The sequence below is a fragment of the Malus sylvestris genome, chromosome 6 (genome assembly GCF_916048215.2).
Source record: "Malus sylvestris chromosome 6, drMalSylv7.2, whole genome shotgun sequence".
In the NCBI taxonomy this organism is placed as follows: Eukaryota; Viridiplantae; Streptophyta; class Magnoliopsida; order Rosales; family Rosaceae; genus Malus; species Malus sylvestris.
Window position 1 is genome coordinate 1134197 of NC_062265.1, and position 14680 is coordinate 1148876.

Genomic DNA, 14680 nt, shown 5'->3' on the forward strand with positions numbered 1-14680 from the left:
TCAGCCAACCTCTTCTAGCCACCAGTGAATTGCTCAGCATCTGCTCAGAACACGAACGAGTGAATTGCTTGGTTAGCTTCATGTTTTACCCACCGCCACTGAATCCAACAATACAGAATGGTAAAGTGCAAGAGTGAGATCCCATTTCTACCATCTGACCTCTATAGATTGAAGTAGTAATGTTTGTTTTGTATCAAATACGCAAAGAGTACTGCATTCCTGAAGCAAATAATACGTGGTATTTCATCACCTATGGCCGCCTGGATCAGACTCGAATTGGTAAAATGTTAAGGGACATTGGATTAATGGCAAAGAATTTGACGTCCTTTATGAGGGCAAGAAAGTCAGTGTCAAACGGAAACTGAAGTATTGTGAAGTGGATCGTGACCGAATATAAGATGATCGAGTACAAACTTGATCCTGCTGTTGCAGATAAGCCAAGGAAGGCAGATTTTCTGGTCCATTTGTAAGCTGTACAAGGATGATGAGAGTTGTCTGGATGTGCAGAAATTAGTGCAAAGTCTTTCAACGGTGGTGCAAGTGCTGTTCTATGTTTTATTTTGTTCTTCTAAGATTTGAACTTGTGGAACTCCGAGGTTGGAGGTATATTGAGTTTCCGTATCTTGGGAAAATACTATGCTGAGAGACGATCTTTTGATTCATATTTTAGATCACGTATAACAGATGATGGTTGGATATTTATGCGCCTTTTTCATTACTGATTCTACATATCACCCTTTTCTATCAGGTGTGATATTCACACACCATTTTTTACTTTTCTCACACCTTTTTAATTTTCGACCGTCGAATCGGATGAATTAAAGAAGATCAAATGACAAAAATTAACAAGAGATGTGGAATAAATAAAAAATGATGTGTGGATAACACATCCCTTCTACAATTGAGATAAATTAGACCCTACATATTTTCCCTTTCACAATAAATGTTGCTAAAGTTACTTTGCCTCATCCTATAGGGGCAAAGTTTAGATAAGTAAATTGAATGCAGCGTAGGTTGCCTAAAATTTGTACCTAGTAGATCAGAGACGCTCTATATATAAAAACCATAATTAGCAAGACAATCCAAGTATAAATTATTCTTGTAAGTGAGAGATCTTAAGTTGAATTCGAACCAAATTTATGGCCAATCATTGTGAAGCTTTAGCCTACTTCCCAATCTTTTAGTGTTGATTATATCGTATTATTAGAACGTATAAACTCCGAAGTTGCTTTCCTTAATATATGTGAAAAGGCTTGCGTTCATTCAATATAATCAAAATTGTGGCACCTAGAGGAGGAGAAAAACTTCTATTAAACGAGTTCACAAAGTGTGATATTCTGATTTAATAATGTATGAGAAAGTCTAAGAAGCCTCTCTCAAAATAAGATTTTTTATAAACTCTTTATCATCTCATAGTTTAACATCAATTTATGTGCCAACATTAAACATGAAATATAAAAAATTTATAAAAAATCATACTTTTAAGAAAATCTGTTTGAACATTTTTTAAAAGAGAATTTTAACGAAAAACTTCCGGTACTGTTTACTTTAACGAAAAATCATATTTTTATACTAAAAAGTCAATTATGATACTATTTACTTTACCATTTATTTTGTCTTTATCATTAAAACTTAAAGTTTTCAAATCATTTTTATTAGTTTTTATTTTTATTTTTTAAAAGCATTGCGCGAAGAAAATTTGCACACGTCAATGTATTAATATCCTTAAACGATAAGGGTGAGGAAGAAGCGGCGCCTCCTTAAACAAAAAGGAGAAATTAGCATAGTACATAGAGGAAGAAGCGGTGCCTCCGAAACCTGCAAGTGACACGACAGGCTGTTTTAAATGCTCTGACTACGAAACAAACAAAACATAGGCAGAGGAATTGGTGCTTACCCAATTAATTAATTAATTAATTAATTGCGTGTGGGTAATCCGATCACTAATTAATCCTATTTAGCACACTCTAATCTCCTATAAGACCAAATACAATGGATTAAAGGATAAGGACTATTTTACTAATACAAAACAAAACAAAAGTGGCAAGAAATGAAATAAATATGAGACGGGACGAAAGGCCATTTCATATTTATTCGGATTTCCACAACTCTAATTTCTAACTACAAGACAAATTAAAAAAGGAATACAGTTTACATTACTTATACCACGTTTTTGCAATATTAAAGTGTGGTATAAAAACGTAATCTTTTAAGCGTTATTGAAGTGAAAGTAACTCGCTAATAGCAAGATAAGAAAAACAATTTTAAAAAGAAAAAAAAATTAATGTTCTCTAAAAACGAGACGGTAAACCGTATGTTTGCTTTTATTCATAACTACTTTTGTGACTAAGAGTTAATTTATTCAAATCCAATGCTATTGATAATGGTTTTCTTTGGCCACCTGTTTTATACAAAACCAGAGCTAGCTCAGGTTCTACGTATATATACATATATATTATACATGTAAGATAGAAGAATCAGTTTGATTGAACGATGTGTATAGCAGTGTTCCTTTGGCAAGCCCACCCTCTTTACCCTCTCCTTCTCCTGCAAAACAGAGATGAATATCACAACAGGCAAGTCTGTCACCCATCTAATTCACAATTACGCTACTTTTATTTGATTTATTAAGTCAATGGGGTTGTTTATTATCTAATCTTCATATATGTATGTATTAATTTGTACGTATATAAAGGCCTACAAAACCAGTCGGATGGTGGGAAGGTTGCGAGATACTAGGCGGGCGAGATGAGGTTGCAGGAGGGACATGGTTGGCCTGTTCAAGAGGAGGGAGACTCGCTTTTCTTACAAATGTACTCGAGCTGGATACCGACCCGGAGGCAAAGAGCCGCGGAGACCTACCTGTGCTCTTCTTAAAGGTACAGTTTTCGTTCTTTTTACCTGCTACTTTTTACCATTGTTGTTCTTGTGTTAGTTTCTGTTAATGTGTTGTGCAAATAAATCAATGGCAGAGCACCAAGACTCCAAAGGAATTTGCACAAGAATTGGCCAAGGAGGCGCATCGGTATAACGGGTTTAACTTGGTTTTGGCAGACATGCCTTCCAAAACCATGATTTACCTCTCCAACAGGCCAAAAGGAGAAGCGATTCTTGTTCAAGAAGTTTCTCCAGGGATTCATGTGCTATCAAATGCAAAGCTCGACTCACCCTGGCACAAGGTTGGTTTGAATTGAACTAACCTTACTCATTTTGTTAATTACATGGTTGTTTGTGTCATTGATCCAACATTCATGTGCCTGGTTACTGGCTTTATGTCCTGCAGGCTCAGCGCTTGCGGTTAAATTTCGAGGAAGAGATTAAGAAATACGGTGAAGGTGAAATGCCCGTGAAGGAAATGGTTGAAAAACTAATGAGGGACGGAGTTAAAGCTGATAAGAGAGAATTACCTCATATATGTGAACTTGACTGGGAGTTCAATCTAAGCTCCATATTTGTTGAAGTTGACACGCCACTGGTAAGCGCTATTAGCAATGAATTCATATTCCAGTTAACTGTAAGAATTGAAACTCAAATATCCGTCAATTTTCAATTGTACAGGGACGCTGTGGCACCAGGAGCAGCGCTGCAGTGACAGTAAGGCAAAACGGTGAGCTGAGTTTTTATGAGAACTATCTTGACAATGATCACACATGGAAGGAACATACTGTGAACTATCAAATTCAGAAGCTGAGTTGGTTGAAGGAGATATGGAATCCATAGATAGAGCTCAATTATTTTACTTGTATGTATGCGTTTCTGAGGATGATGTAGAAAGCCAGGCACAAAACAATAAAATACAACACCCGCTGCCGTTTATCTATAGGCAAAAACATTATGCACTTCTATCATTTGTAAAGAATGACACAGAGAGAATGGAATGTAAAAGGCAACCAAGCATGTAACTTTGATCTGAAAGCTGGAATTTTAAAGGCCTAACCTTTTTCTTCCTCTAATTGCAACAACGTTTGAGACTTTGTTTCTTCATCTAGCTTCAGTCCTGCTATATCGACCTCCTTGCATGCCCTCGTACTCTTTTTCCAGCCTCGCAAAAACCATATCGACCTCCTTACTGCCACGCCACCAGGCTGCAAGTTTTGTAAATAAAGATGCATGGAAAAGTAACATGTAACAAAGCATATTGTATCAGACTACTTGTTTTCTTGTAGTTGGACCTCCAAGTTTTTGGAATGCTCCAAATTCCACTTGAGCATCTAAATTTGGATCAATACCAGAAAGAAAAAAAACACATCTCTAAACTGTAGAATTATCAGAGAGACAGACCATACGGCTCACTTCCAACAACACCGATATTGTCCCCAACTTGGTAATTATCACATGCACAATCCTATCAGGTGTGGGGTTTTATCACAAAAGGCCTCAGTATTAGTTAGAGTGGGATTAGGATATTTAAACTATTACTTTTCTTTTTGTATGGCCGATGTGGGATTCAACATAAACAAGGTTCTAGCACCATGCCAAATGTGTCCGAAGAAGGGTAAAGCAAATGAAGCCGAGCCCAGATTGTCTAAAGCAATCAGAAACGCTCTCTACAGCTTCAAAATTATCAAGCCTGATGCACATTCCATGATAAAATAATCCGCCCTTATTAGAGCGTTTCAGGCGTCAAGTTGGGGCTCCATATAGCACCATTCATACCCTTGAAGAGATTGTAACATGTTGAAATTATGTATGAAAGCTTTCAACCGATTTTTTCAACCGACCCTTTTCAATTTTCCCGCAGTTCTCTCACAAAGTTATCATAAGCAGCAGTTGAAAAGAACCGTCTCCCATACTCTTTATGCATAATGTCTCAATCAAAAGATCATCCCAATCCCCTGTCCGTTTTATCATATTCTTCTGTTACTCACATCTACCTTCTTTCATTCAGTATCCAGTTCTACTGTCCCAAAATTGACCATAAGTTTAAAGCACAAGCTAAAACAATGGTTACAAACTAAGGACTACAGAAAAACAATGTGAATTCTTGAGTACCGAAACCAAGCTATCTCCTCCAGTGTTGGATAAGCCTAGCAGCTCGCTGAGATTAAAACAAGCGTTAGTTACACCAGTGCTTTCTTATAGATGTGTTTGGGCCCAAAATAACAGTTTGGGCCGAGGGAGGAATCACTTTCGGCCCGGGATGACGGACGACGAGAGGATCATGGGGCGTTCAGCTCATGGGCTTCTAGGCCTAGGTCGGTTAAATCAGGGTGCAAGTCGAGTCCTAATACAATAGGGACCCTCGACGAGATCAGTAAAATTAGAAGGCGAATCCGGTCCAGTTAAGGACTAAATTCATAGTCCTAGCAGAGATAGGACTGATCGAGATAATGGTAATCCGGAGAGGGAAACCTAGTTCGAATAGGATAGGATCTCGGGCTCGGTGTTCTGTTACTATAAATACAAGACATTCAGCAATGGAAGAGCCCCCACAAAATCAATACAAAATTGCCCTGCGCAAACTCTCGCAACTTGAGATCTTTTTCTTTTCCTTTTTCGCTGACACATCTTCCGTTGGCATCAACAGCACTGTGGAAGCAACCGGTGGTATCTTAAGTCGGCATAGATAGCTCTGTCACCGTAGAGTCGGTCGGTCTCGCAGTATCTTCCGTTGGCATCAACAGCACTGCGGCGAGAACGGTCGGTTACCTATCCAAGTCTCGGTCGAGAGGGGTTTTCGGATCCTTGTTGGTCGAGGTCATCTCATTAGCCTTCTCGGCGAGGTGAGGTGTCACAGTTATTATTCGACACATTGCAAGCCGAGTTCAGTTCGTGAACTTTGTAAGAAATAGCAGCCTTGTCTTCAGGCTCGAGAACCCAAGAGGCCGAGACGTGTTCCTTTCTCGGCCGCAATCGTAAGACGTAGAAGTCAGTAGCGCGACTCAACACAGCATCATCAAATTTACTCCTCGGCCGAGCCTCGGCCGACGAGTTGGCACGCCCCGCAATCACCGAAGGACGTAGTTAGCTTAGAATATACTCGGCCTGCGCGCCACGTAGGCTTTGTAGTTTCTAGGGTCAACATTTTGGCACGCCCGGTGGGACCCAGTGCTAAACTACGAAGTTCATGCCAATTGAAACACGATCGGTAAAAAAGAAAACAGCTATGGGAAAGTCGACAGCCGATTTACCGAGTCAAAGCATAGGACAGAGTGTGCCACAGGCGCAGAATCCCCTTAGCGTTGGTACACCTGAGTCCACGAGCGCGACTCGCCGAGAGAGAGAACTTAATCTCGGCGGTCAACTCCGTGGCTTAGAGATCCCTAACAGAAACACATGCGTTCTCAATGAAGGGATAATAGAGGAATGTGACGAGGATGGTGGTGAAGGATCAGACCCACCAACAAGGTCGTTTCTCCGAAAGCGACTGGACGAGCAGTCTCGGTCAGTCGAGCAGACGTTCAGTCGAGGCATTGACAAGCTGCATGACGCGATACTCAGTGCCAATGATCGGCAAACCAAGCTGCTCGAAATGCTGGTTAGTCAAGTTGGTGGCAGCAGGCCTTTCGATCTTCGCCAGCCTTGTTTACCAGAAAACAACCCGGCACCGATTGTACCGGCCGGGCCTATTCCTGCCCTGCTCAAACCAATTAACTTGGAGAAAGGAGGAGGGTCGAATAGTAGGTCAGACGGGGCCGACCAGAGGGTCGAAGCGACACCTGTTGATATGACCGAAGTTCAGCGGATGATTGACTCGGCCATGAAGAAAGGGCCGAAGTTTCCTAAGTTTATTCATCCGTACCCAGCTTACGTGGAATCGTTTGGGTACCCGAAGGGTTTCAAGATCCCAGATTTTAGTCTTTTTGCCGGTGAATCGTCTTTATCTTCGTTGGAGCACGTGGCTCGTTTCACCGCGCAATGTGGAGATGTCAATAGCGACTTTCATAAGTTACGGCTATTCAACTTCTCATTGACCGGCTCGGCGTTTGCTTGGTACATCAATCTACCCCCCAATTCCGTCCAGAACTGGGAAGAGTTGGTCGAGAAGTTCCATGAGCAGTTTTATCGACCAGGGATGGAGATGTCAGTTTCTTCCTTAGCAAGGATGGCTCAGGCATCTGATGAATCACCAATGGACTATCTCACTAGGTTCAAATCGGCCCGGAATTGGTGCCGAGTGCCCTTACCCGAAGTCGAATTCGTCAGGCTTGCTTTGAACGGCCTCGACGTCGAATACAAAAAGAAATTCCTGGGGGCAAACTTTCGGGACATGTATGAATTAGCCCAGCATGTTGAACAATACGACTACTTGCTCCGTGAGGAGAAGGTTTCGAAAACGCCATCTCGGGGGACGTTGTACAAAAATCCTACTGTCAGCTATGCGTCAACCGAGGATGAATGCATCAGTGTGGATGCGGCCGAGATAGTGATAGATAAGCCATACGTTTGTAAGGCATTAACTCAGGTTGATTCTAGAGAAGTCAAAAGTCGCTCGGCCGCTGAAGGAGTGTTGAAACCATCAAAGGTCTACACTTTTGATATTACCAAGGCTGACGCAATCTTCGACCAACTGTTATCCGCAAGAATTATCAAGCTTCGGCCTGGTCACAACATTCCTAAGGCCGAAGAGCTTAAAGGGAAGGTGTATTGCAAATACCACAATTCAAGCAAACATACGACAAACAATTGTGTCGTATTTCGCGACAACGTTCAAAACTGGATTGATAATGGCAAACTGAAATTCCCCGAAAAAAAGATGAGTGTGGATACTGATCCATTCCCCGCGGCAACAGTAAACATGGTCAACGCGTACCTACCCAAGGACAAAGGGAAAGGCAAGGCTGAAGTGGTTGAGACACAACGCCCACGGAATCAGAATGTTCGGCCACGGTTCATGGCCGATTTTCGTTCAAATAAACCACCTACGGCTTTAACGGGGCCCGCTATTGTCAAACCTATGGTGGATTATAGCGCCGGTGAAGATAGTGGAACGACGGTTTTATGCAGGAAATGTAGAGCGGAGGTCGACAGTGAACCAGATGATAAGCCTTCTTCGGAGCCTGTGGCCGCAACTTGGCAAAGGGTAGCCAGTGAAGGCCACCATCATGGGGTTTTTGAGAGGCTTGGTTCTAAAGTACGGAGGGAAGAAACACCCCCAGTCAGGCGGCGCCTTGATTTTGATGCTTCATTTTATGACGATGATTACTATAAGCGTAATTCTAGCAGTACAGGATCATCACGGAGTCAAAAGACCTTCAAGCCTCCCGAGCCTAAAGATCAACGTTGGTATACATATCATTCTTCGAAAGGCGTCTACACCGCGTTGTCCAAATCTCAGAAACGCCGGCATCAACGGATAGATTGCATGGCTCGCCGACAAGCAGCCCAAGAAACTTCGGCCCCTAAGTGGCGGCCGAAGGATACCGTTGCCAGTAATGAGGAGCGACCACCTCCTGTAATTATGACAGAGTTGGCTCAGGGGAAACGGCTGGTCGATCAAGACGTCGAGACCATGTTTGAAGAAGCTGATAAACGGATCAAACTTCTCATTCGACCAGGGGAAATGAAGGCACGTTTTGAACATTTCAGGCAAGAGGCCGAAAGCAAATTATCCCCGCTAGTTATACAAGAGCCTTTGGTCAAAATTAGGCGGAATTTGCATCCCCCGTTCCTTGGGGAGTCTTTAGAGTATATGCGAGAATTTCATAAGAATCATTCGGCCAACGATCTGTATGGTTTGCCGAAGGCATGCCAGGACACCATTGATCTGATCCTGACTTGTCCGGATGCCGAGCGGATCATCCAGAAGACCTCAGATCCAGGATTGAAAGCAAGGTTCCAGCACATACGAGAAGCTCGTGTATTTGGATTTGAAGTTGACCCGTATACCGATATCGATGTCGCTGACCTTCCTTTCTCGCTAGAGGACCTTCAGTATTTACGGTATCACTTTGAAGTATTTTCGGCGGTTTCTCTCTTCGGCCTTACGGCCGATGAGATAGCACGTATTGCCCGTTTGGATGCTTATCTCGACACTAGGGATGCTCGGCTACACTACCAGGAGCAGGTTCAGGTCTTGACCCCAAGTTCGTTGTCAATCTCGACCTTACCTGAGGCGGTCACGCAGAACCAACAAATGGCCGAAGCAACTCCGCCGAGTGACGTTGTTGAAGGGACGGAAGAATCTCGTTGTCCGACTCTGGCGACAACTGAGTCCGTAGTCGCTGACCAACCGAATGAAGAGGGTCTCGACCAGATGGGCCCGTCAGTCCTGGATAATATGGAAATTAGTATGGTCCATGTTTTACCTGCCGATTTTCAATCAAGCACGGCTCAACCAAACTTCCTCGATGGAGATGTGGTTGTCGAGGAACCTGGCCATGTTGATTTTGTATCGATTGCTGAAGGCGAGTCAACAGCAAAAGATGATAGTCTAAAGGCCGCTTTGGCCGAGTTGTTCCCTCGTTTATCATCGGCCAAGCTTCACCATTTAAAGCCATTGTATGTAACGGCACACATCGAAGGATATCCGGTTTCTAAAGTTTTTGTCGATTGTGGAGCTACTGTCAATATCATGCCCCTGAACATCATGAAGGCTTTACGTCGTTCGAATGACGAGCTTATTCCGTCAGGGATCACAATGAGTAGTTTTGTCGGCGACAAGTCCCACACCAAAGGTGTGCTTCCGTTAACTGTGAATATTGCCGGTCGCACCCATATGACTGCCTTTTTCGTGGTTGATTCCAAAACCGAGTATAATGCACTGCTCGGCCGAGATTGGATTCATCAAACCAGTTGTATTCCTTCCTCATTGTACCAAGTGCTTGTCTTTTGGGACGGCAAATCGGTCACTGTTCATCCGGCCGATAGCCAGCCCTTCGAAGCCAACATGATTCAAGCACGGTATTATGACGATCACGTCGGCTATATTACGTTGCAAGGCTTCAATGAAGAGGGACGGCCGACTCAGATTTCCGTTCAGAAAGCTATCGAGGTTGGTGCCGAGACTGTCCAGCAGGATTCGGCAAGACTCGGATTAGCTAACTTTCTTCCCGAAACCGATGTTTGACGCCGATCGGGAAGCACGTAGGGCCGCGGTTTCATCTACTATGGAACGACTGCTGGCCCATTGGTATACGATATCTAAACAACCAAATTCGGGCGTTAACCTCGTCGAGTTCCTTGCTGAGGGAGATAATGGGCCTGTATTATCTTTTGATAAAATTCGAGCCGCCCCGGCCGAGCTCGAAGATCATCGGCCCCTTGTTAAAGACCCTTTGGAAGAGATTAATGTTGGGACGGCCGATGACCCACGACTTTTGTTTATTAGTGCGTTACTTCCTCAACAAATGAAGGACGAGTTGCGGGCCTTGCTTACGGAATTCAAAGATTGTTTTGCTTGGAGTTATCATGAAATGCCCGGCTTAGATCGTGCTTTAGTCGAGCATGAATTACGTATTAAGCCCGGATTCAAGCCTTTCCGTCAGCCACCTCGTCGATTCTCGACCGAAGTACAACTCAGTGTCAAGGACGAACTAGTTCGGCTTTTGAAAGCCGGGTTCATTCGGACAGCTCGATATGTCGAATGGTTGGCGAATATTGTTCCTGTATTAAAGAAAAGTGGTGCACTGCGCATCTGCACCGATTTTCGAAATCTGAATCTGGCGACGCCCAAAGATGAATATACAATGCCGATTTCAGATTTGTTAATCGATGCCGCGGCAAATCATGCGATCTTATCCTTTATGGATGGACATGCCGGATATAACCAAATATTTATTGCCGAAGCCGATGTGCACAAAACCGCTTTCCGTTGCCCGGGGGCACTCGGCACTTACGAATGGGTGGTCATGCCATTCGGCCTCAAGAATGCCGGCGCCACGTACCAACGGGCGATGAACACCATCTTCCATGATTTAATTGGCACCATCGTCGAAGTTTATATCGACGATGTTGTCGTCAAATCTAAGCGCCGACAGACACATCTGGACGATCTCCGACAGGCGTTCCTCCGCATGCGTCAGCAAAACCTCAAGATGAATCCTGCCAAATGTGCCTTCGGTGTATCGGCCGGGAATTTTCTTGGTTTTCTCGTACATCATCGTGGGATTGAAGTCGATGAGAATAAGGCTCGCGCCATCATCACTGCTCCACCCCCAACAACGAAGAAACAATTACAGTCCTTACTCGGCCAGATCAATTTTTTACGCCGATTTATTGCTAATTCGGCAGGTAAAATGAAAGCATTTTCCACACTTTTGAAGCTCAAGGACTCAGATAAGTTCATGTGGAATGAAGAGCACCAGGCGGCGTTCACGCAGATCAAGGTTTCCCTTACAAACCCACCTGTCCTGGTCCCTCCTCAGCGCGGTAAGCCTCTCAAGCTGTATATTTCGGCGGCCGACGAGTCCATCGGTTGCCTCCTCGCGCAAGACAACGATGCCGGACGGGAACAGGCTATCTTCTACCTCAGCCGTAATCTGAGTCTTCCGGAGATCAATTATTCCGCCGTTGAGAAGCTCTGTCTCGCCGTGTTCTTCACTGCATCCAAGCTTCGGCATTACATGCTCCCGTCGGTCACCCAAGTCATTGCCCAGACTGACGTTATCCGGTACATGCTTACCCGGCCAATTGTGAAGGGCTGAATTGGGAAATGGACGATGGCGTTGTCCGAGTTTAGTTTGCAATACGTGCCGCAAAAAGCGGTGAAAGGACAGGCGTTGGCCGATTTCCTTGCCCAGCACCCTTCGCCTTACGATTTCGGGGGTGCTGATGTCGAGATTGGCATGGTGGTGACCCGCGACAACTATTGGACGATGTATTTCGATGGTTCCAGTACTTCGTCCTCGGCCGGTGCGGGCATCGTCATTCAGTCTCCTCACAACGATCGTTGGTATTTTTCGCTCAAATTGGATTTCGACTGCACCAATAATCAGGCCGAATACGAGGCTCTGGTCATTGGTCTAGGCCTCCTTCTTGAACTACATGCTACTCGTGTCCTCGTCCTCGGGGATTCTGAACTAGTGATTAACCAAATTAATGGGTCTTTTCGCTGCATGAGTTGTACTCTGGCGCCTTACCACATGGTCGCCAGCTATTTGGCCGAGTCCTTTGACGGTATTACATTCGAGCATGTTTCTCGGGTTCATAATACCGACGCAGATGAATTGGCTCAAATCGCCTCCGGTGCACAACTCCTGGGGGGCAGGCTAGGCCGGGAGATACCAATATTACAACAATTATACCCGGCCTTGGTTGATCAGCAAATCCTCCGTCGAGACAGTGTGATACGCACCAGGGTCATGTCCTTGCCTTCGTTGTTCGATCGGCAGGACCAGGACTCTATAGAAATTTGCGCTGCCGAGGCAGTACCAGATGATTGGAGAAAGCCCATTATGCAGTATCTTGACAATCCTAACGGAAAACACAGTCGCAGGACACGGGTTCACGCCACGAACTATGTCACGTACCAGGGCGAGTTGTACCGAAAGGGCGAAGATGGTTTGTTATTGCTATGCCTCGGCCCTCAAGAGAGTGCGCCAGCGATCGCAGAGGTTCATGAAGGAGTATGCGAAGCTCACCAGTCGGGACGAAAAATGCGATGGCTACTTCGACGACACGGTTATTTTTGGCCGAGAATACTGAAAGATTGTATCGAGTTTGCACGAGGATGCGTGCAGTGCCAAATCCATGGGCCTATACAAAGGGTCCCTGCCGAATCGCTACATTCGGTCATTAAGCCATGGCCGTTTAGAGGATGGGCCATGGACGTAATTGGCAAAATCACGCCGACTTCTGGAGCTGCTAAGCATGCATGGATAATAGTCGCAACTGATTACTTTACTAAGTGGGTCGAAGCAAAATCGTATGCCGAGCTAACATCTAAAGAAGTTTGCGATTTCGTGGAGGAGCACATTGTGACCCGGTTCGGTGTGCCAGAAACGATCATAACCGACAATGGAACAATCTTCACAGCCGAAAGGTTTAAGGAATACACGGCCAGTTTGAACATTCGGCTGGAACAGTCCACACTGTATTATCCACAGGCGAATGGGCAGGCCGAGGCAAGTAATAAAGTGTTGATTGGCATCCTCGAAAAAATAATAAAAGAAAGGCCTGGCATGTGGCATTTGAAGTTGAACGAGGCATTATGGGCATACCGAACGTCGCCCCAGTCGGCGACTGCAACAACCCCGTACGTATTGACTTATGGACACGATGCGGTGCTACCAGTCGAGTTGAGTATAAATTCGTTGCGATTAATTGAACAAAGTAGTTTGTTTAGCGCCGAATATAATCAGTCCATGAGACAGGAACTAGAAGATTTGGAAGAGGCGCGACTTGACGCTTATAACTTACTGGTGGCACAGAAACAGATTGCCGAGCGAGCCTATAATCAAAAGGTACGACAGAAAACGTTCGGCGAGGGTGAATTGGTGTGGCAAACGGTGTTGCCCGTAGGAATAAAAGATCCTAGGTTCGGCAAGTGGTCGCCGAATTGGGAAGGGCCGTTCATTGTGCATAAGGTATACGGAAAAGGGGCGTATCATCTTAAAGACCGGACTGGAGTAGTTCACAAATTACCAATTAATGGGAAGTTCTTGAAGAAATACTATCCGGTCACATGGGAAATGCGTGAATAAATTTTTTTTTGTAGAAAGTCATTCCATTAAAATTGACAGGTGTTACAAAAATGAGTAGGTCGAATACATTCAAGGAGACGAGGGAAGAAGAGTGCTGAGCAGAGCTTTCAATTCCAACCACCGCACGTCGGCCATGATGACTTCAGCTTGCCGATTCTTTTTGTCCAGCTTCAGGCGCTCGACCCGTTTTTTGGCCGCAGCATACTCAGTTAGGCGATCCTTCCCGCCTGACTCGAAGTCCCTCGCAAGCTCAGAAGCAATGACCGACCGGCGTCTTGCTAGTTCGGCCATCTGACGGTCGAGCTCGGCTAACGCTTCTCCTTTTGCCCGTAGATCGTCAATCTTCGGGCGGAGGGTGTCTTGAACGGCCGTGGCGGCTTGCAGGTCCTGTTCGGCCTTCAGAGCAGTCTGGAAGATGCTAAATGTCTCCCGAACGCGCTCCAAGGCAGATGATGCCCGAACAATGGCATCTCCGCTTAGGCGACCGTCGGCTCCAAGGTCGTTCAGACACACGCCGAGTAGATCAAGACCGTTGCGCTCAAGTACTTGCGATGATGAGAGCGACAGGACTTCTCGCAACTGGGTTAGGGCGCTTGGATCGGCAGCCTCAGTCGGAGCGGCCGAAGGGCCGGACTCTGCAGTCGTGCTGGAGAGGAGAGCCTTGAATTCAACCTCCCATGAAGCCTGCACGAATAGACAAGGTTAAGCTTAAAGGAAGTCATGACAAGAATAGCAAGAAGGTGTCGTTTTTAACCTGCCGAGAAGAGACCTCGGCCATGTCCCCAGGGTCGTTGCTCGAACCTAAAGAACTCAATGGCCGAGCCCAGTGTCTCAGATTGCTTCTCACTTCACGCGGCCGATGGAGGTTATCTACGTTTGATGGCCACTGAGGCGGCCAGGAAATATAGATAACGCCCTTCGGCGTATAGAATTGACGGTGAAAAGAATGTACAGGCACCTGACATTTAGTTTTTCCTTGTTTAGAATTCTAAAGCAGAAAAGCAATCAAGAGGAAAATTGAAGGTACTTACAAAAGCCGAGGTAACCTCCTGTGGAGGAATGTGGAAGCCTTGGTCTTGAGGATGGACCGGCGATTC

At 45.1% G+C, this 14680-nt stretch overlaps 2 protein-coding genes across 3 annotated transcripts in view; one reads left to right on the top strand and one right to left on the bottom strand.

Moving 5' to 3' along the window:
• LOC126627350 (protein FAR1-RELATED SEQUENCE 3-like) overlaps positions 1-14680 on the bottom strand; it is a 52136-nt gene that overhangs the window by 14945 nt on the left and 22511 nt on the right. The window lies entirely within an intron of this gene.
• On the top strand, positions 2410-3953 carry LOC126627356 (uncharacterized). Its single transcript, XM_050296827.1, has 5 exons — positions 2410-2576; positions 2696-2879; positions 2973-3179; positions 3284-3475; positions 3559-3953. Exons 1-5 carry the CDS (start codon positions 2494-2496, stop codon positions 3718-3720), a joined length of 828 nt encoding a protein of 275 aa, XP_050152784.1. The 5' UTR covers positions 2410-2493; the 3' UTR covers positions 3721-3953.

Excerpts from the sequence above, each read along its gene's own strand:
- LOC126627356 (XM_050296827.1), top strand. The coding sequence starts at position 2,494 with ATGTGTATAGCAGTGTTCCTTTGGCAAGCCCACCCTCTTTACCCTCTC. Across the intron at positions 2,577-2,695 it reads AGAGATGAATATCACAACAG|GCCTACAAAACCAGTCGGAT; the intron begins GCAAGTCTGTCA and ends ACGTATATAAAG. Across the intron at positions 2,880-2,972 it reads TACCTGTGCTCTTCTTAAAG|AGCACCAAGACTCCAAAGGA; the intron begins GTACAGTTTTCG and ends AATCAATGGCAG.